General features: G+C 42.2%; 1 protein-coding gene, 1 long non-coding RNA gene and 1 other non-coding gene across 7 annotated transcripts in view; 1 reads left to right on the plus strand and 2 right to left on the minus strand.

Moving 5' to 3' along the window:
- Window positions 1-21726, minus strand: part of RUFY1 (RUN and FYVE domain containing 1) — a 58451-nt gene extending 36725 nt beyond the window's left edge. For 2 of the 3 annotated variants that reach the window (XM_020886832.2, XM_020886831.2), the window contains exons 1-5: window positions 21433-21726; window positions 8449-8622; window positions 7010-7127; window positions 3042-3143; window positions 1344-1467 (exon numbers count right to left, since the gene is read on the minus strand). In XM_020886832.2, coding sequence (XP_020742491.2) covers window positions 1344-1467; window positions 3042-3143; window positions 7010-7127; window positions 8449-8622; window positions 21433-21706 — 792 coding nt within the window. In that variant the 5' untranslated portion in view covers window positions 21707-21726. Of the gene's footprint in view, window positions 1-1343; window positions 1468-3041; window positions 3144-7009; window positions 7128-8448; window positions 8623-8739; window positions 8860-21432 lie in introns of those variants that run through there. The other variant, XM_020886833.2, reaches the window with a different exon arrangement.
- LOC110133093 (uncharacterized) lies at window positions 9019-14639 on the plus strand. 3 transcript variants are annotated; one of them, XR_011485386.1, is made up of 3 exons: window positions 9019-9278; window positions 10170-10328; window positions 10616-14639. It is a non-coding gene; the product is annotated as an uncharacterized lncRNA (long non-coding RNA). The 3 variants fall into 3 exon arrangements; XR_002312675.2 differs by having other exon boundaries at window positions 9020-9199; XR_002312676.2 differs by having other exon boundaries at window positions 9022-9157.
- Window positions 10773-10903, minus strand: LOC139034566 (small nucleolar RNA SNORA11). The gene has a single exon (XR_011487102.1). It is a non-coding gene; the product is annotated as a small nucleolar RNA SNORA11 (small nucleolar RNA).
- Window positions 21727-22278: the final 552 nt, after the last annotated feature.

Genomic DNA, 22278 nt, shown 5'->3' on the forward strand with positions numbered 1-22278 from the left:
ATGAAGAGTTTTTTCTGTCTGATCGAAAAAGACCAAGAACGCTCACATGCTTTCACAACACTCATGCAGAACTTGTGCAGTATGACACAGCAATCTCAAAACTTATCCTAAGAAAATAAACAGACAAGACTAAAAAACAAGTATAAGGATATTTATAACACTGTCATTATAACATGAAAATGACTTACGTTAATAAGTATTGGTTAGGGACGGACAATCAAGAAGGAGGGGATATATATATTATATATATAATTATATGTATGTATATAATTATGACTGATTTGTGTTGTCGTATGGCAGAAAACAACATACCATTGCAAAGCAATTATTTTTCAATTAAAAAAGTATTGGTTAAATAAATTATGGTATATTCATAAAATGGATGACCACATGGTCATTTAAAATGGTTTATATCTCTTGACATCAAGAGCTATGTGGAACACATTGTTAAATAAAGAAATTGCAAAATGGTGTTCTTGGAATAATCACATTTTGGTTTAATGAAAAAAGAAAGCTCCAAACATCTGTCTCTGAAATACAAAGACACACTCACACACAACACTCTCTGTCTCACACCTTTTATTCATGTGCTGGAAGGATATATCCCAAAATGTAACACTGAATTACCTGTTTCTATGTAACAGGACAATATATGATGCTTTGTTTCTTTTCAAAAAAACTTCTTTATATTTTTTGAAAAATATTCAACAGGCCAAAACAAGAAAACTACTGGGGAGAAAAAAAAGCTGATCTGGTCACGGAGCGACTGGGGAAGCTTTAGGTTCATGTCCAAACATGCAGTGGGGAGAAGGCGGGGCAGCAGCCCAGCCATAGTCCCCGAAGTGGGGTGGAGGTTAGGACCGGGCAGGGTGTCTGGATTCACAGCCTCCACCACCTCGAGCTTAGGCCTCAGCCCTGGCTACCGGCTCCCACGCAGGAAAAGCCCATCACGAGAAGGCTGTCTCCAGCAAGGGGCACTCCGAACCTCATGGCCTGAAAATCCTGCTCAGTCTTACCATCTGACTTTCCAAATCTCTGCCGAGTGTGTTTTCCCACTCCTCATGCAGACGTGTCTGCCCCAGACTTCCTGACTTACCAGCAAGTCAATAATGCTTAATGTCTGCTTAATCTCTGTGCGAGCCGCTGTGCCTTTGCCTGGGCTATTTTTCGCTCTTCCCCGAGACTTTTGCCAGCGTTCCAGCTTTGGTCCAGCACAGCACCCTGCACGGCCCTTTGCCAGACACCCCCTGCCATCTGCCCCTTCCTGCACACGTCTGCAGATCCAGTGTAAAATCCCTGGCCGAAATAAGGCGTTTGATCTAGAGTCAAAACTCCCGTCTTACCTGAGAATCCAAGTCTTCTCCTTTTAAGCAGAGGTTGGCATCCAGCACATTGAGTCCCACCAGCAGACCAACAATCACTGTCCCTTCTTCCTCCATCATCAACGCCTCAGGCTCATAGAACTCACTGCAAGAGATGGATTCCACAGGAGCACCTTCACCACCCTTCCGCTGGGCCTATCCTGCCACCTCAGCTATGGGCTCATGGCCTGGCTGCCAGTTTCACCAGCAGCCAGAGGCTGCTATGTGTGCATCCCCTTCTGCCTTTTATTCCCTCTCTCGCTTTAAGTTCTGTGATCTCTCCTCTGGCCTCTCCTCTCTTCCTGGGGCTTAGAGTGGACCCCTCCCATCTCTGGTCTAAGGCTCACGTCTCTGGTTGGACCCTGGAGCCCAGCTCTTCTCATTAGGCCCCTGTGTTCCTAAATGCCACTCTGTCCCTCTTGTCCACGGCTGCATCTTTCGTCTTCCTTCGTGAACTACTTCTACACTCACACTCATGTCAACATGAAGTGCGATCCTGCGATCCCCACCCCTCCCCCGAACAACACTCTTCCCTCTCCCCTGCGTCCCGGGGAACACTGCCTGCTGTGACTTCCTTCCCTCCCACTCCCCTTGGCCATGTGTAGTGAGGCTCCATCCGTCACTGCTCTGGTCACGAGTGATTAGCTAATATACCAGCGTGTGTGTGAGTGCATAAGAACTTGCTATCCTCAGAATCAGTTGTTTATTTATTTATCATTATCATTTTATTTTTGGCAGTGAGCCATGTGGGATCTTAGTTCTTAGCCCAGGGATGGAAGCTGTGCCCTCTGCAGTGGAAGTGCGAAGTCTTCACCACTGGACCACGAGGGCAGTCCCAGAACTAGTTGTTCAGAACAAAATCCACACCTCAAAGTTATTCAGTGTAACAGTCAGAGAAAAGTACAAGGCATGCAAATTATTTGAAATCACTATCTATCATGAAAACATTTGTTCAGTAATAAGCCATGACTTGAAAACAAACGAAAATTTTGGATGATAAGCCATACTGTAAAAAATGTTTCTGTTTCAGTTACATAACAGCATTAGCTCTATAAAGATTTTTTCCTCATAAATTCTCATATCATAGAGAAAATTCCTCTTATAATGATTTCTTTTGTCTATAAAGTTATAAAAAATGAACCCAGTCATAAATTTCCGAGATAGTTCATCTTTACTGATGCCAAGAGATATAAAAGTTTACAAACTGAATATGGAATCCTAAAATAGGTAATCTAGGTATGTTCTCTTATAAAAAGCAGGGTTTTATAATTTAAAATTGCCCACTGAATCTAGTTCAAGTCATTTTCCCTGTATTATCACCCAATCAAATATTATTTTGTTGAAACTTCATGGAGTATGCTGTCAGTTACCTGATCTTAGGTATTTTTGAAGAATTATCTTCAAAATGAAAATACGAATCTTCATTCAGACTTTCAGACACCAGTGCTCAAAAAATAAAACTCTGCTATTTTAAAAGTAAGCCACAGAATAATTACACTTCATAATAATCTGAATAAAAACTGTACAGGCTTGTTCAGGTTTTTGTGTTAACATCTTACAGAGAAACATGAATGAACCATTTGGCCAAGTCAATACATTCTTAATTTTAATTCCTAATGATGGACAAAACTATGTTCTAATTATGAAGCAAAAACTAAGCGAAGATAGGTGATGAAATACCTCAAGAGATTTTTATTGTCTACAAGCACTTTCAGATAATCCGCCAGTTTCTTCTGCATGAGTGCAAGATAAAGCCAAGCTCTGCCCCTTCCCACAGCTGTCCTGTAATTCAAACAGAGGATCAGACTATTAAAGCGTAACAACAAAAACAAAGGGAAAAAAGCCAACTTAGCCAAGGAGAAATATATGCACACACACACACACACACACACACACACACAAACACATGCACGCCTGTGAATGCAAAGCTGTCCTGGGGGTTGCGGGAACACTCTGGGAAGGCTGAGGAAATGGCTCACTCAATTCTTTTCGGGACAATTTGAAGTCTGTATCAAAGGCATATATTTCCCTCCCTCCCCCTCAAAAACAACAACAACAACAAAACCAGCAAAAAAATTTAAGCCAGAAACATCTGATTTCTGGAACAAATACAATTAGATAAAACTTTGCATGTATTCATAAATTTCACAGGAAGCCAGGAAATACCAGGTTAGATTGTATCACGGATAAGCATTCTTGCAAAAGATGAATATAGAACACAGTTACTACAGTACTGAACTCACATGATCTCTAAGGCATTGGCTCGAGATTTATTACATCGAGCTTATTTCTGACCTGGTATAATGTGAAGTTTGCCGCCTCATCCACTTTTAAGTGCACTGTTGGGTAGTGTTAGGACATTCACGTGGCTGTGCAACCAGTTTCAAAGGTGCAATTTTGAAAAAGATCTGTTTTAAAAGAAAAAAAAAAAGCCTCCCAAATATAGACCTAGCACTGTTTAAGGAAAAAAAGATACTGTTCTAAGCAGAGTAACTGCATTTGTAATATCCAAGAGAGTGTTAGATATACTGCTATAATCAATATCTGCCTCAAAGGGCTAGAAGGCACCCAACTTAATATAACAGGCTTTGGATTCCCTCCACCTTTCAACAAATGATGTGAAGCCAGAGTAAAAGAAGAAAAAAAAATAGGAAAAAAAAAGACATATGATGTTGGCATGATAGGAAAAATGGACACTGACATGTTCTGCTTGGTGGGAGTACAAACTGGTACAATTCTTCTAGCAGGCAATTTAACGCCTGCAGGTTATCAAAATCCTACATCTAGCAATATAAGGAACTAGTTGAGGATGTACACAAAGGTGTATGTTGGGGATGGCCAGCACTGCAGTTTGGACGACGAGAATTTGAAGACAACCGCAAAGCCCAAAGTGGAAGGGGCTATGTGCTCGTTTCAAAAGCACAGTTGGGGATGAATAAATAGTCTACTACTAAATGGGAAAAAAAGCTACAGTATGCACAGCTTAATACTTAATGTTTTCCCAAGTTCTCCTTCTTTGTTCATTAATATACTGCTCCTAGTTTTAGGTTCACTTCCGAAACATTTTTCTGCATTGGAAATAAATGTTCTTATTTTTCTTCCCTTCTTACAAAAATATTAGTATGCTACATATGCCATTTTGCAACTTGCTTATTCTACTGAATATCTGTCATTTTGAAATTCTTTCTGTACATAGGAAATTTCCTGTTCATTTTTTCATAGCTTTAAAGTGTTTCACTATTGGACTGTGCCATAATTTATTTACCTAGTTTTTAATCTAGGCCATTTCTAATCCTCTGCTGTTATAAATAATGCTGCAACAGCTATTTCTGTACATGTGTCATTTTCACGTTAGGTCTACGAGATAAAACTCCTAGAAGTAGAATTACTGGGTCAAAAGGTAGATGCTAATGGTTAGTGCTAAACTGTCTTCCATGAGGAGTGCAATAGTGATGCCCCTGGGGGAGGCAAAGGTGAATTAAAATAGAATCTTCTCTATTTGTCTGTTTGACTTTGTACTGAAAGGATCTACAAGGATACTGACCAAGATATTAATTGTAGTTTTGTTTTTTGTGAGTAGTAAGCTAATAGAAGCATCTTTTCCCCTTGTTCTTGTTTCCTAATTAAAAATTATGTAATAAGAAAAAAGATCGCTTTTAATTTCCAAAAAAGGAGAGAACCTTGTCTGTTGTCTGGGTTTAAATGCCAGTACGTGAAATTGTATTTGTTGTGTAACAGTATGCTTAATAATAAACTATGATATGAAAACAGTGAAAAGTTCTGGGTACTGGGCCACACTGTAAAAGATAGTATCTCAATTAGACAAGGAAATTAAACTCCAGAGAGATGACTCTCAGGACACAAAGTCTGTCCTGCAAGTTTCAAACTGTCTTAGAGCAAACAGTCTCTACTCTCCAAAAAATGCTAATCATAACTTCCAAAATACTGTAGAAATTTTAGAACTTTTGCTCCTGTTTAATGAAATAGTAAAAACACTGCAGCTCCTTATGGAGCAAAGCCAGTAAGTCTTTTCTCACATGGCTCCCAAAAAGGCTACTACTCTAGAGGCATCAAGAAGAGGGAGCTACTCTGTATTTCCTTTTTGGCAGACAAAGGGAGGATTTTGATACTTAAACTCCTTACTTGTTGAGCATCCACTGGGTTAATGAGGGAACAGGAGCAGTGAGTTCAGCTGACAAGAAGCTCTTTGTTAGCATAACAAGACTTCAAAAATGCCCCTGTGCCTAACTGGAAATAGAAGCATGAGTGCAGGAGAAGGCAGAACCCTGTTCCATCCAATCAGACCACCGAAGGACGGGGGCTCGTGAGGGAGTGAGCTGGCTGGAAGGGATGGACAATAGGACTACACATAGAACTAAGGAAACAAGGCAGAAGATGTGAGAAGCTCGTGAAAGTGAAAAGTAAAAGGGTTAGTTGCTCAGTCATGTCCAACTCTTCGCGACCCTATGGGCTGTAGTCTGCCAGGGTCTTTGCCCACGTAATTTTCCAGGCAAGAATACTGGAGTCGGTATCCATTTCCTTCTCCAGGGGATCTTCCCCACCCAGGGATCAAACCCACATCTCCTGTATCGCAGGCAGATTCTTTACTGTCTGAGCTACCAGGGAAGCCCAGGAAGATCACGGCTGGGCAGGGGGCAGCGGGGGAGTGTCAGCAGATAAATATGTGAGAGTCTGTCCCCTGCTACAGGCTTTCACCAGGAAGATCACGGCTGGGCAGGGGGCAGCGGGGGAGTGTCAGCAGATGCGTATGTGAGAGTCTGTCCCCTGCTACAGGCTTTCACCAGGAAGATCACGGCTGGGCGGGGGCAGCGGGGGAGTGTCAGCAGATGAATGTATGAACGTCTGTCCCCTGCTACAGGCGTTCACCTTAGGTGGCACAGGCCCATAGGGCCGGACCCGGATCAAGGAGGAGGCTTCAGTCCTACGAACGCAGGGGGCGGAGCAGCACATGAGTTTGGCAAGATGCAGAGGGTTTCAGAGGCCAGGAGACCTGCGCGCTCTTCCCGGTTCCACCACTCAGCTGCCAAGGGACCTCGGGCAGGTTACCCAAACACTCTGAGCCTCAGTTTCTGCACTTGCAGATGGGAACACCAACAGCTTAGCTCCTAGGGATTTGTGGAGGATGAAAGTAAATAATGAAATGTCCTTAGCACAATGCCTGGCACTTGGCAGGGCCTTAGTCAGTGGTGGTGGCTATTGTAATTACCCTAAAATGGAATGGGCTGGCTCTGCAGGAGAAGGTCAAAGAGAGTCTGGACAGTTAAGTTCCTTGTGGAAGACTGCAGGGGGCTCTTTCGTACGGACCTCAGAATCTCCTTCTCCTCCTGTAACTGCGCTTGCAGTGACAATATCTTTTCATTACAGAACCTTGTACGACAAGCAGGAATCACTGTCCTCATTTTATAGAAAAGGAAACTGAGGCTCAGAGTGGGGCAGATTTTGCTCAAGTTTATGTGGAGATTGAGCGGCAGAGCTGAGACTAAAGTCTAAGTAAAGTGCGGCTTGTGCTACAGTTTGTTCTAAATTAAAAGATGCTTTATTAGCAAGGAATTGAGAAATGGATAAATACAAGGGAGTTTTTTTTTTTTTTTAAAAACATCAAATTGATGTAACTACTTCTCACTCACTTTAATTCTGGTAGATTTCTGACACTAGTGGCTATATCTGATGCTTCTGGACAAAGTTTCTCCACCAGCTCCAAAGGACCAAAGAAAGATTTATTTTGGCCAATAAAACTCTTCTTAACTAAAAGGGAAAACAGAAGTATTATTCATAAGAACAGTTTGCAAAACGTCTTCAGGGGCCCTCAGTCTCTCTCCCAAAAGCCAAATGAAAGCTGTGGAGCTGCACTGCTTACTCCTTCTGATTCAGTCATGGGGACTAGGAGAAGCCAAGTACCAAACGAGCTCTCCCTGCTTCTGATGACAGGGTTTCTCTGCCATACCCAATATGCTCCCTCAAGTGTTTATTGCCCACAAAATAAAACAAGTGCTCAGATAATTATCTATGAAATCCCTGCCCTTTCTCCCTCTTACTTGATGCCAAAGTCAATTCTTGACTGACTTTGTCAAATCATCATCGCCATCCCTCATCTGAACTGCTTGCAATAACCTCCTAATGGGTTTCCTTACTCCTAATATTGTTACCACCCCACCTTTCTAATCTGTTCTCCACATAGGTGAAGGTTTTTTTTAAAAAATGTAGGTTAGATCTTATTTTTCCATTGCTGAAAATCCTCCAAATACTCATGAAATAAAATCCGACTCCTAACTTGACCTTTAAAGGCCTACGTGATTCAGCCCATCCCAACTACCCTGACATCCCCTCCTCCTGCTTCGCCTGCCTCACTTACCTGGTGTCTTCAAACCAAGGTTGGTCCCACTCAAGACCTCTGCACCTGTTTTGTTTTTCTAGAAAAAGGCTCCTGCCCCAAACCTTTGCATAGTTGACTCCTTCTCTCCTTTAGCTCTCAGCTCACATTTCCCTCCCCAGAAAGAACTTCCCCTCTTACCCAAACTGGAAAGATTTTTCCCTTGATTCTCTGTCTTTTAACCAATTTTGTACCCCTGAATTAGTAGCATTTTACAACTATTTTGCTTCTGAATTTGTCTTATCTCCTCTCTAGGACTGTGCTGTCCAAGGTAGTCACTAGCCACAAGTGGTACTGAAATGTAGCCAGTGCAATTGAGACACAGTAGATCTTTAAGCCTCAGTTTAAAAAAGAATGTAAAATATCTCATTAATTAGGTTTATACTGACTATATATGTCAAAATGATACTATTTTGGCTATATTGGGTTCAATAAAATAAATTACTAAAACTTCACGTGTTTCTGTCTGCTTTTTAAAAGCGTGGCTACTAGAATATTAGAAATCACACATGTGGCTTGCGTGGCATTTCTATTGGACAGCGCTGCTCTAGAACTTAATGTCTTGTGGGCAGGGATCTTGTTTGTTTCCCGCACAGTTTCCAGCACCCAGAACAATGTTTGGCATTGAAGACGCTGATCGAAGTTAGCCTGAATTTTCACGCCCCCGAAGCCCCCCGCCCCTCCCCCGCGGCTCACCTCTCAGCCCATGTTTGAGGCAATGCTCCATCACTACAAAGAACTGCTGCAGGGGGGCATGATCTGCATCCAGGCTGCGGCCCAGGCTCAGGGCAGACTGTAGCAAGACCTTGATGCTGAGTTTCATCATGTGCATCAGGTTGACGCGCTCCTCCATCATCTGGCACTTGGAAACTGTAGAGTGGAAGCAGGGACAGCTTCGTTAGCGCACTGAATGGAGTCCCGGGTGAGGAGGCTAGACGCAGAACAATGAAGGGAAGACCCGTCAGCCGGTCTGCTCTGAGCACTCACGTGCGGATTAGCTGGAGTTCTCAGCCAACCGGCCCCTAACTCCGGGAGGTCACAGCCTCACCCGGACGGCTGAGGCCGGGGCTCAGACTCCGAAGGCCTCTCCCAGGTAGCTCCGCGCGTTGCTACGGCGACGGCCTTACCAGCGCCCACTGCGATTGGTGTCTCCCACGCCCTTATTCCATTTTCGACCAATGGAACGACGCATACTCCAGAAAGCCTTGCCCTAAGCTAGAAGGCTTGCTGGGAAAGTGCGCCACCCCCTCTCGTTCCTATTGGAGGAGTCCAGTTCGAGGCCTCGCCCCCAGAGCGCGCGGGCGCCATTTTGACTTCTCTGCCCGGAGGGACGTAGCGGCTTCCGGGCTTGCTTGGAGTGGGCGGTACGCTAGCCAGAGGGATTCCTAACCCAGCTGTTTGGTCTGTGAGTGCCACCCGGAGCGTTTGGGGAAGCATCCATTCTTTGGTACAGGGCTCAAATTCTCGTTGCCCGTCTTTCGTACACAATTAGTGGGCTGTTACGAGTTTCACACTTCTTTTGTAAGGTAAAACCGTTAGAATAAAATGAATTTAGCTGAGTTTACACTTAAACTCCATTAATCTCGTCGCTTTGAGAGTAAAAGTTTGTAATCAATATCAGATATCTATGACAAAATTTTTTAGGTTAATTTGAGCTTTTATGTGCCAGTATAAATTCAGTGAGCTGCAAACATTTTTTTTTTTAATCTAAAAAAATACATTTTACATTACAGTTCAACAAATACTCATATATTATGTTGTTTAGTCGCTAAATTGTGTCAGACTTTTCTGCGACCACCGCATGGACTCCTGAGTTAATTTTTTGGGGGGGGGGCCGGGGGAGAATTTTTTTTTTTAAAGCAGTTGCAGGTTTCCAACAAAATTGACAGGAAGGTATAGAAATTCCCTTCCCTCACATGCATCTAGAGAAGGCAACGGCACCTGGAGTGCCGGTACTCTTGCCTGGAAAATCCCATGGACGGAGGAGCCTGGCAGGCTGTAGTCCACGGTGTGGCAAAGAGTCAGACATGACTGAGCGAGTTCACTTTCACTTTTCACTTTCATGCCTTGGTGAAGGAAATGACAACCCACTCCAGTGTTCTTGCCTGGAGAATCCCAGGGACAGGGGAGCCTGGTGGGCTGCAGTCAATGGGGTCGCACAGAGTCGGACACGACTGAAGCGACTTGGCAGCAGCAGCAGCACATGCATCAGTTCAGTCGCTCAGTCGTGTCCAACTCTTTGCAACCCCATGCACCGCAGCACGCCAGGCCTCCCTGTCCATCACCAACTCCCGGAGTTTACCCAAACTCATGTCCATTGAGTCAGTGATGCCATCCAACCACCTCATCCTCTGCCTCCTGCCTTCAGTCTTTCCTAGCATCAGGGTCTTTTCAAGTGAGTCATTTCTTTGCATCAGGTGGCCAAAGTGTTGGAGTTTCAGCTTCAACATCAGTCCTTCCAATGAACGTGCATAGCGGTTATCAAGACTGGAACTTCTTTTTTTTTAAAATAAGGATGAGCTGCATTGACACATGATGACCAAGGTCCCAGTTCATCCTCTGTGTTCACTGATGAAGTAAGTAGTATTGCACCTTCTGTGGGTTTGGACCAAAGCATGATATATGCATCATTATAATGTCATTCATTATATGAATGACATTCATATATTTGAATGTCATTCAAATAATGACATTCATTATTTATGAGCATTTTCACCGCTCATAAAAACTTCTGTATTCTGTGTATGCATCTCCCTGCTAACTCCAGGCAACCACTGATCTTTTTATTGTCTCCATAGTTTTGCCTTTTCCAGAATGGCATTTAGTTGGAATCTATTTTTCTTTTTTTCTTTCTCCTTGACAGGGTCAAAGCCTCTTTAAGATCACTCATGGCCGACCCATGCATGGACCAGATCAGCTCTAGGTGGCAAGCTCCCTGACTAAGTACCACAGCTCTTCTTCCAATATTGAGCCCTGTCCCACTGGTCCTGCCCAGTAGCCACATGGAGGTGAACAAGAACACAGTTTGGATATTTATTCATTGAAACACCAGAAGTTTTGTGCCTCTTGTCACAGTGAACCCAGATTCCTGTCTGGTGGGTTGTAAACAGATGAGTCATTTATTTAGACCCTCTCGCTCTATGCTCAACCCAATCCATGACAAATTCTTACCAAGTGACCTCTCAAACCCAGGAAACTATCACTCTGGAAATTAAAACTATTATAGACCTTCAAACTATAACCTAGTTCCAGCAGGAAAAATAAGCCCTTGTTGGTGCACAGCTCTCTCTGCACAAGTGCCACCTTTTGGTCTTTTAAATGTTTGCCCCTTGGACTGAAGGATGGAGTGGGGAGTGTTTTGTTTACCAGTTGTTCATTATATATGTTAAGCAGATTTTCATGTTTATTGTTTCCTAGTATTCTTTCTTTGACTTGTGTGTTAAATCTTTTAACTTTATTTGTTTGCTTTTGTCTTATGGGTCTGTGTATTGTGGATATTAATCCTTTGTTTACCTGATTTCTTTCATCAGCAATAATTACTATGGATATATAGTTAAAAAAGCATATATGTGTATAGCTTAATAAAAAATAATGATATTATGACTATGAATTTATAATACAAGTATTAAGTAAATATGAATGAGACTTGAGACAGCCTGGGACTGAAAATTCTAAATTCTCAGCAAAACCCAAAAAGACAGCTACTAGGAAAGAAAAACTGGTCTAAATATTTCATCTTGGTTTTGGAAAGAGAAAAATGGATTTTTTTTAATGGATTTTAAGTAAAGCATCTGGGTGGGAATGGTATATTTTAAATATTGAGAGACTCCTATGTATTGTTTATAAATTTGAAAAGTTTAATGAGATGGGTGATTGGGTGCAATCTCAAAAAGACAGAATGATCTCTTTTCGTTTCCAAGGCAAACCATTCAGTATCACAGTAATCCAAGTTGATGCCCCAGCCACTCATGCTGAAGAAGCTGAACGGTTCTATGGTGACCTATAAGACCTTCTAGAACTAACACCAAAGAAAAAGATGTCCTTTTCATCATAGCGGACTGGAATGAAGAAGAAAGTCAAGAGATACCTGAAGTAACAGGCAAGGTTGGCCTTGGAGTACAAAATGAAGCACTGAAAAGGCTAACAGAGTTTTGCCAAGAGAACTCACTGGTCATAGCAAAAACCCTGTTCCAACAACACAAGAGACGACTCTACATATGGACATCACCAGGGGGACAAAAATGAAATCAGACTGATTGTATTCTTTGCAGCGAAAGATGGAGAAACTCTATACATAATCAGCAAGAACAAGACTGGGAGCTGACTGTGGCTCAGATCATGAACTCCTTATTGCCAAATTCAGACTTTAATTGAAGAAAGTAGGGAAAACCACTTGACCATTCATGTATGACCTAAATCAAATCCCTTATGATTATACAGTGGAAGTGACAAATAGATTCAAGGGATTAGATCTGATATACAGAGTGCCTGAAGAACTATGGATGGAGGTTCATGACATTGTACAGGAAGCAGTAATCAAAACTCTCCAAGGGAAAAAATGCAAAAAGGCAAAATTGTTGTCTGAGGAGGCCTTACAAATAGCTGAGGAAAGAAGAGAAGTGAAAGGCAAAGGAGAAAAGGAATGATACATCCATCTGAATGCAGATTTCCAAATATTAGCAAGGAGAGATACGAAAGCCTTCCTCAGTAATCAGTGCAAAGAAATAGAGGAAAACAATAGAATGGGAAAGACTAGAGATCTCTTCAAGATAATAAGAGATACCAAGGGAACATTTCATGCAAAGATGGACACAATTAAGGACAGAAATGGTATGGACCCAACAGAAGCAGAAGATATTAAGAAGAGGTGGCAAGAATATACAGAAGAAATATACAAAAAAGATCTTAATGACCCAGATGATCACGATGGTGTGATCACTCACCTAGAGCCAGACATCCTGGAGTGCGAAGACAAGTGGGCCTTAGGAAGCATCACTATGAACAAAGCTAGTGGAGGTGATGGTTCCAGCTGAGCTATTTCAAATCCTAAAAGATGAGGCCGTGAAAGTGTGGCACTCAATACGTTAGCAAATTTGGAAAACGAGGCAGTGGCCACAGAATTGGAAAAGGTCAGTTTTCATTCCAATCCCTAAGAAAGGCAATGCCAAAGAATGTTCAGACTACTGCACAATTGCACTTATCTCACATGCTAGTAAAGTAATGCTCAAAATTCTCCAAGCCAGGCTTTAACAGTATGTGAACCAAGCACTTGCAGATGTTCAAGCTGGGTTTAGAAAAGGCAGAGGAACCAGAGATCAAACTGCCAACATCTGTTGAATAATTGTAAAAGCAAGAGAGTTCCAGAAAAACATCTACTTCTGCTTTATTGACTACACTAAAGCCTTTTGACTGTGTGGATCACAACAAACTGTGGAAAATTCTTCAAGAGATGGGAATACCAGACCACCTGACCTGCCTCCTGAGAAATCTGTATGCAGGTCAAGAAGCAATAGTTAGAACCGGACACAGAACAACAGACTGGTTCAAGATTCGGAAAGGAGTACATCAAGGCTGTATATTGTCACAAGGCTTATTTAACTTCTATTCAGAGTACGTCATGCAACATGTTGGGCTGGATGAATCACAAGCTGGAATCAAGATTTCCAGAATTATCTATAATCTCAGATATGCAGATGACACCACCCTTATGGCAGAAAGCGAAGAACTAAAGAGCCTCTTGATGAAAGTGAAAGAGGAGCGTGAAAAGGCTGGCTTAAAACTCAACATTCAAAAAACTCAGATCATGGCATCTGGTCCCATCACTTCATGGCAAATAGGTGGGGAAACAATGGAAACAGTAAGAGACTTTATTTTCTTGGGCTCAGAATCACTGCAGATGGTGACTGCAGCCATAAGAAACACTTGCTCCTTGGAAGAAAAGCTATGACCAACCTAGACAGCATGTTAAAAAGCAGAGACATTACTTTACTGACAAAGGTTTGTCTAGTCAAAGCTATGGTCTTTATGTAGTCATGTATGGATGAGAGAGTTGGACCATAAAGAAAGTTGAGCATCAAAGACTTGATGCTTTTGAACTCTGTTGCTGGAGAAGACTCTTGAGAGTCCCTTGGCCTGCACGGAGATCAACCCAGTTAATCCTAAAGTAAATCAGTCCTGAATATTCATTGGAAGGTCCGATGTTGAAGCTGAAGTACTTTGGCCACCTGATTCTGAGAACTGACTCATTGGAAAAAACCCTGATGCTAGGAAAGATTGAAGGCAGGAGGAGGGGACTACAGAGGATGAGATGGTTGGATGGCATCACCGACTCAATGGACATGAGTTTGAGCAAGCTCCGGGAGTTGGTGATGGACAGGGAAGCCTGGCATGCTGCTTTCCATGGTGTTGCAGAGTCAGACTTGACTGAGTGTCTGAACTGAACTGATCCTTAAAGAAGATACCAATCCCTGGCTATAAATGAAGTCTAGTGGTCTTCGAATGGGAATAAATATGCAAGAAGTCCTGCAGAGGGCTAGGCAGGTCCAGATATTTTGAGGAGATGGATTTTTAGATCCTCAAGTTTCACAGGCACTCTTTCTTTTCCCACTCTACAGAAGAATCACAGTTCACTCCTTGTCCCATATCTTCCTCCTGAGGCACTGACCTGAGGTACAGACAGTACCACATACCAGATAGGGGTGAAGCTTCCTTTGATGATTAATCAAATCACCAAAAACATGAAGAGATTCCAGTCTCTCATTTGCTGAACTTAGTTAAAGAAACTTGATCTTGGGGGAGAGGAGTGGTTTCTACCCGTCTGTTGGGTATCCTGAATTTACAAAGTTTTAAAAAAAATTTATCTACAAGTAAAAATATATGTAACTGTTTTCGGTTGGTCTCAATACTTATTCCTTGGATGTGCCATTAACTTGATGGACATGTTCTATAAATCAAATGAGCCAAACTGCAGCCCTTGAAGAACATGTACACTAACTCTTTTTTATTAATTCTGGCCACATCTTGGCATGTGACACCCTAGTTGCCTGATCAGGGATCAAACCCATGTCCCCTGTGGTGGAAGTGCTCAGTCTGAACTACTGGACCACCAGGGAATTTCCTAAACTCTTTTTGTCCAAACATAATGTATTGGCAAGATGTAATTAAATAAGCAATGTTTAGATGTCTCCAACCATTTTGAGTTAGGTTAAACAAAGTGAAAGAATTATAAGGCATAATTATCATTTGATAGGTCTTGGTAAAGCCTTTTTTGGAGAACTTCCCAGAAAGAGAAATATCTTTCATGTTTGCAAGAAAGGTGATTTTCATTTGAACAAAATGAAAATCTGAACAAAAAATTGTTTGATAAAATGTTTCTAGATCAATGCGATTTGTGGCATATAACTTAGGAGTTCTAAGACCTGAATAACATTACTATAACAAAGCTATCCATTTTATATCCGAGTTACTTTATTGTACAGGAGAAATTAACACAACATTGTAAATCAACTGTACTTAAATTTTTTTTTAAAGTTTGGTAGAATTTACCAATGGGGGGAAAACAAACCAACCTGTCCAGTTCTGTTTTTTATTTATATGAGTCAGAGTTCTCAAGAATCACATCTATAAAAAAAATGGGAATAAAATGGGAATAAAATTGATGCTGAGAGTTCCATCACATTTACTTCAGTAAATCATGTATATTCATCTGCATTTTTTAAATAAAAAAAACCAACAACACCATTCAGTTCATTAAGAGAAGTAATTCCAAGAAAAATTTATGTATAGTTACTTATAAAATCATATTTATATCCCTTTAATCAACTTAGCATTACTAATAATTTTAATGGTAATTCATTATAGAAGAAAAAAATTTTTATATACTCAGAACTTTAGTCAGAAGAGAAGTTTATTATATTTTAATTAACTTTTTTTTCCTGCGATGTATGATAGGATGACCAATAAAAAAATTTAAAACATACATTAAGTGGATTGGAAATTCAAGGAATAAGAGGGAAAAATGTAAAATTTACAAATGTTAAATAATTTTATTATTTATTTTATTAACAAGATAGATGGTAGAGTTATCAAGTTGTTAAGGTATTTATCACTTGATACACTTAAAATAATGATACAGTGGTTTTATTTTAAAAAGTCAATTTTTACAATAAACCAAAAAGTTTATTGAAAACTATGATGAATTTTATGTATCAACTTTAAAACTTGAAGATTTTTTTTAGGGGGTCATGTGAACAAAAAATGTGAAGACTAGTGTTTCAGGAAGTGTCTCCTGTAGTCATTCTTGGGAACACAGTAGTGTTTTGCAGCCATCTCATCCATGCCCCAGTTAGGTTAGTCACCAATTCCCATTCGAGCTCAATTTAGAGTCTTGGAAAATTTGATTGGAAGGATCTTTAAGTTGTTTCATTTCTCCATATTACTAGCTTTGTGACCTTGGCTAAGCTATTTACATCTCTAAGCTTCGTTAATAATAGTTCAACCCACACACAGACTATCAAAAAATTCTACACTTACTGAATTGCCTAATAAATGATCTGATCAGGGATCTTGACCTTGACTGTTACAGAGGGGCTTAGCCTATAACATAAAAGAGTGACCCAGTGTGAGGAAAACCTGGAGAAGACATACAGACACCTTCTTGCTAGAGGAATGCTAACTGATCATGTGTGCCAGATGGGAGTTAGGAGAAACTGGTGATCTGGATTTTTAATAGAAAACCTGGTAATTGGCTTAAAAAAAAAAAACCACTAAATGCTTTTACACTGTGCAGGACAGGAGAAAAAAATGCAGCTACCAGCACAAACATCTCAAAGGGCTGCCAGTTTGTTGTAACCTTTGGTATAGAGAATAAATATTCAGGAGAGTGGGCTCTACAGATTTTTTTTTATTGGGTTCTGAATTAAAGAGAAGTAACTAGATTCTTTATAAATTTGAGTTTTACTTTTGATTAGCCCTTTGGTGTCTCAAAAGATCTTATAATACAATATGGTATTACACTGTACTGACAAGAAAACCATTTTACACTTTCCTAGTTTTCACTTATCATCTCAATGGCTAACTTAAGGAGTTCAGCAATATGAAATGAAAAAGGCACTGTACTTCATTTTGGAAGGAGGCATATTACTTTGTGCAGTGGAGCTCACACATGGAAAATAAAATTTGCCACTGGAAGACAACAGAGAAAGGTATAATGCGTTACCTAATGGCAAATATGTATCTAAATACTTTTAAAATTAAAGAGTGACTTCTTCAGTGAGTTTTGCTATTCATCCTTTAGAAAAAGAATACCCCAAAACCAAAAAACTACAGAGAATGCAATCATTGTGGCAAGCTGCGCTACTAGACCCTATGTGGGCTAATATTTTAATACAAGTCATTTCATGACATTCCACAGCATCTTCCTTACACCTGGATCACCACAAAAACTATCTGGCAAGAGTGCTTCTCATATTCAGTCTCTGCTCCTTCACTGTTCCCTTTGAACAATCTCTGACCTCACTGCTTTTGTAAGCAGATAAGCAGATCAAAGGAAAAGAAATGAAATGAGCCAGCCCTGGCTGGAGTGGTGACCACGATCTTCTGACCTGCTTTTCTGAGGCCTCTGCAGAGCATGCTACCTGGTGTTCAGTTCCTTTCTCCCGTTCCCACTCCTGCTCTTATCTGATGACTTCAAATCTGGCTTACCATTGGGAAACTGGTCACATAGCTCACACCAGCTGTTCCCCACCCTTTTGCCCTCAGTAAGCCATGCTAACAATTTTTGCCAGATTTGAGTGGCAGTTGTTTACTTAATTGACTAATTAAAAAATACATATGTATATATTACAGCATATTGCTCACAACATTATTTAAAAACATCAAGGCATTGAGGTGATGTAACTAAGCACTGGCTTGAGAGGTAGCTTGTCTTAGTTCAAGTTCCGGCTCTGCCATTTCTAAGTAACTTGGTCAATTTACTTTTTAATTCAGCCTCCCTCTTTATAAACAAGGAATAATAATGGTACCTATCACATGGGGCAGGCTACACGAGTGGAGGCATGAAGTCCACCCCTCCTTCCCATGGCCCTAAGGGACTGCAGTTCCCTGCAGGGATGCGGTCCCCATACCGTTGGGTGGGTGAGAAGTCCCTGCCCAGTTCCTGCCTAATGTGCTGTGGTGCTGCCAGCCTGTGGCAGGCCAGTGGACACCTGGCCCTGCCCTGAGAGTCAAACGGCACATCGCAACCCTCCCTGGGGCAGGATGGTCACGCAGTACGGCAGGGACAGGCAGGGAGAAGCCTGAGGGAAGTCCAAGGGGACCAGGGTGGCAGAGGCCCTGTCCCACGGAGACAGGGGGAGACGGGACCACACAGGAGCCCAGCTCCAAGGCCCCACACCTGGTCCTCTGTCCCATCAGACTGCACTTCACACAAATCTAAAGATAAGAGTTTCTATTATGGGCACTTCTGAGGGTCTGGCCTGGCACAATCATACAGATTAAAGCCTGCACTTCATGAACATCATGAAGCCAGTTCAGCTATCATGTAGGATTACTGTCAAGATGAAATGAACTAACGTGTGTACAGATTTAAGACTAATTTCTGGCACCTAGGAAGCACATAAGTGCTGGTTATTATTTATAGCATTACCATAAATAGAAATGTATTTTTCAAATATTTGTTCAACAAATATTATTCTGTGCTAGGCACAGTTCTAGGCACTGGCACATTTCCTCACCAAACAGCTCACATTATTTGCTTACCAACAAGCCTGTAAGAAGACCTCGAGCCTGACCCTCTGGACTGGACACCAGTGGGTGGGCATACAGTCAAAAGGCGTCTAAAGGTGGCAATTTAGTGGGAACTAGATTCCTGAGTTAAATAGGTTCCTTCATTACCTTCTAGTCCTACTTTCTATTGCCAGAGAAATGCTGTTTCCTATTTCAAAACAAGTGAGATTTTAAGCTTTATCAGTCTTTCTTAGCCATTGAAACTATCACAATTCACTATCCGTGCTTTCTACATCAAATATACATTGGATAGGATGGACTCAAGAAACCTCAAAGGCACACTATAAGACTTCTTAGAGAGTACTTCACAGTCTTTAGTGAGCTCTGCCCCATAGCACTATGATGAAGGGTTCTCAGTTCACAATCCAATACAGTAGACACTTAGCTACATGTAGATTACTGAGCACTTAAAATGTGGCTCTTGTGACTGAGGAACTAAATTTTTAACCGTTAAACATCACATGTGGGTAGTGGCTATTGTATTGGTTGGCAGAGCTCTAAATATTTGGCTTTACAGGGCTTTCTAAGTCACACTCTATCAATCATTTAATGTTTCCATTCTTACTCATGTGCTGAAACTATTCTAGATGACAAAGGCTTAAAAGAGTTGACTATAAGAGATCATTGAGGGCTATAAGAACTTTGTGAATCACAAAATTCCTATTTTACAGACTGGAAAATGTGATGACTTGCCTGTATCACACAGCTTGGTTGTAGTGGTCACCTGGAATTAGAATGGGAAAGACTAGAGATCTCTTCAAGAAAATTAGAGATACTAAGGGAACATTTCATGCAGAGATGAGCACAATAAAGGACAGAAATGGTATGGACCTAACAGAAGCAGAAGATATTAAGAAGAGGTGGCAAGCATACATAGAAGAACTATACAAAAAGATCTTAATGACCCAGATGACCACGATGGTGTGATCACTCACCTAGAGCCAGACATCCTGGAATGTGAAGTCAAGTGGCCTTAGGAAGCATCACTATGAACAAAGCTAGTGGAAGTGGTGGAATTCCAGGTGAGCTATTTCAAATCCTAAAAGATGATACTGTGAAAGTGCTGCACTCAATATGCCAGCAAATTTGGAAAACTCAGCAGTGGCCACAGGACTATAAAACGTCAGTTTTCATCCAAATCCCAAAGAAAGGCAATGCCAGAGAATGTTCAAACTACTGCACAATTGCACTTATCTCACACGCTAGTAAAGTAATGCTCAAAATTCTCCAAGCCAGGCTTTAACAGTATGTGAACCAAGCACTTGCAGATGTTCAAGCTGGATTTAGAAAAGGCAGAGGAACCAGAGATCAAATTGCCAACATCTGTTGAATAATCGTAAAAGCAAGAGAGTTCCAGAAAAACATCTATTTCTGCTTTATTGACTACGCCAAAGCCTTTGACTGTGTGGATCACAACAAACTGTGGAAAATTCTTAAAAGAGATGGGAATATCACCAGACCACCTGACCTGCCTCCTGGGAAATCTGTATGCAGGTCAAGAAGCAACAGTTAGAACTGGACATGGAACAACAGACTGGTTCCAAATTGGGAAAGGAGTACATCAAGGTTGTATATTGTTACCCTGCTTAGTTAACTTATATGTAGAGTACATCATGCAAAATGTTGGGTGGATGATCACAAGCTGGAATCAAGATTGCCGGGAGAAATATCAATAACCTCAGATATGCAGATGACACCACCCTTATGGCAGAAAGTGAAGAAGCACTAAAGAGCCTCTTGATGAAAGTGAAAGAGGAGAGTGAAAAAGTTGGCTTAACTAAGATCATGGCATCCAGTCCCATTACTTCATGGCAAATAGATGGGGAAACAATGGAAACAGTGAGAGACTTTATTTTTTGGGGCTCCAAAATCACTGTGGATGGTGATTGCAGCCATGAAATTAAAAGACACTTACTCCTTGGAAGGAAGGCTATGATCAACCTAGACAGCACATTAAAAAGCAGAGATATTAGTTTACCGACAAAGGTCTGTCTAGTCAAGGCTGTGGTTTTTCCAGTAGTCACATATGGATGTGAGAGTTGGACTATAAAGAAAGCTGAGCACCGAAGAACTGATGCTTTTGAACTGTGGTGTTTGAGAAGACTCTTGGGAGTCCCTTGGACTGCAAGGAGATCAAACCATTCAATCCTAAAGGAAATCAGTCCTGAATATTCATTGGAAGGACTGATGCTGAAGCTGAAACTCCAATACTTCAGCCACGTGATGTGAAGAACCGACTCATAGGAAAAGACCCTGATGCTGGGAAAGATGGAAGGCGGGAGGAGAAGGGGACGACAGAGGATGAGATGTTTGGATGGCATTTCCGACGCGATGGACATGAGTTTGAGTAAACTGGGAGTTGGTGATGGACAGGGAGGCCTGGCCTGCTGCAGTCCACGGGGTCGCAAAGACTCCGACACGACCGAGCGACTGAACTGAACTGGAACCCTCACCCTCTAAACTCCACTTGGTTCTCTGACTCCACGGTGAATCGGTATGCACCATCAACAACTGGAGATGTGAGCTGGATGGAAGTTTGAGATTTAAAGCAGAGAAAAGTACAGTTTCATTTCCTAAGTAAGTCCTTTAAAGATAAATAAGGACTAACTAAGCTTAAACCCGTCCATTTTTTAGTATAAAGTTCACCAATGAGAGTAAGAAAGCTGTCTGGGGCACACCATAGGAAGTGAAATTGCTCCAATCTCAGGCCACCCACGCCCAGGTATTTATCGTGACTCGGACACACGGTGTAAAGAAAACCGACGAGTAGTTACGCGTGTTAACAACCTGTCTAACAAGCTGAGTCAGTTGAACAGTCTGGCCAGCCCAGCACTTATGGCAAAACAACCACCTGTGTGACCGAAAGCTCCTGCAGCGCGCCCGGCCGGAGCCTACCTGCGCGCGCCGCGTCGTCCGCGCCGCCTTCCGCACCGCCCAGGCTCGCGGCCGCGCGCAGCGCGCTCCCGCAGCTGGCCGACAAGGTTCCTGTGGCCTTCCGCGCCAGGGTCAGGATGGGTGCGGACCAGCCTTCCGTCGCCGCCCGCGACTTCGCCGCCCTCCGCAGTTCGCCGGGACCCGGCACCTGGCTCCGGTCCACGATCTCAAACTCTTCTCCCGGCTCCGGCCCCGGCTCCTGCTCGGGCCGGCAGCCGTCGTCCCCGTCAGCCATTTTGGCCGTGTCACGTGCCCCCGGCGGGCGCCGGACTGGGCGCTGGCGGGCGCGCGGGAGGGCGCTTTTACGCCCTCGCTGCTCGGTTTCGTGTTCGCGCCGGCTTTGCTTCCTCTTTACAGTTCTCTCCTTTCTCAGTTTAGAAAAGTTCGGGAAGGCGCAAGTCATAAAACAAGCATCTACGTTCTCATCAGCTGGGAGGACTTGTTTCCGTTCAAGTTTCTCTTGGGTTTTCTCTCTGTTTAGTGGTGCCTCCTATCTGCCTTAAAACGGAGCCCAAAAGGCCGTAGTTTTGTGACAGAATTCCCTCTTTTAAATTTTCATTTCATATTTTACTTATGCTTAGCCATTATTCTGTGGTAGTTTTCGGAACAAGCCCTAAAACAGCGAGTAAGGAAACTCTGGAACAGTTAAGGCAGGAAGGCAGGATTAAAAAAAAAAATTAACTGAGAACTGACAGCTTGGCAGTGTTCTTTCGAACACACTGGTGGAATGGGAAGCAGAAGGTCCGGTGGTTTTTGCTAAGTTGGTCAGTCGTGTCTGACTTTTTGCAACGCCATGGACTGCAGGAC

Source organism: Odocoileus virginianus, chromosome 3 (assembly GCF_023699985.2).
Source record: "Odocoileus virginianus isolate 20LAN1187 ecotype Illinois chromosome 3, Ovbor_1.2, whole genome shotgun sequence".
NCBI lineage: Eukaryota > Metazoa > Chordata > Mammalia > Artiodactyla > Cervidae > Odocoileus > Odocoileus virginianus.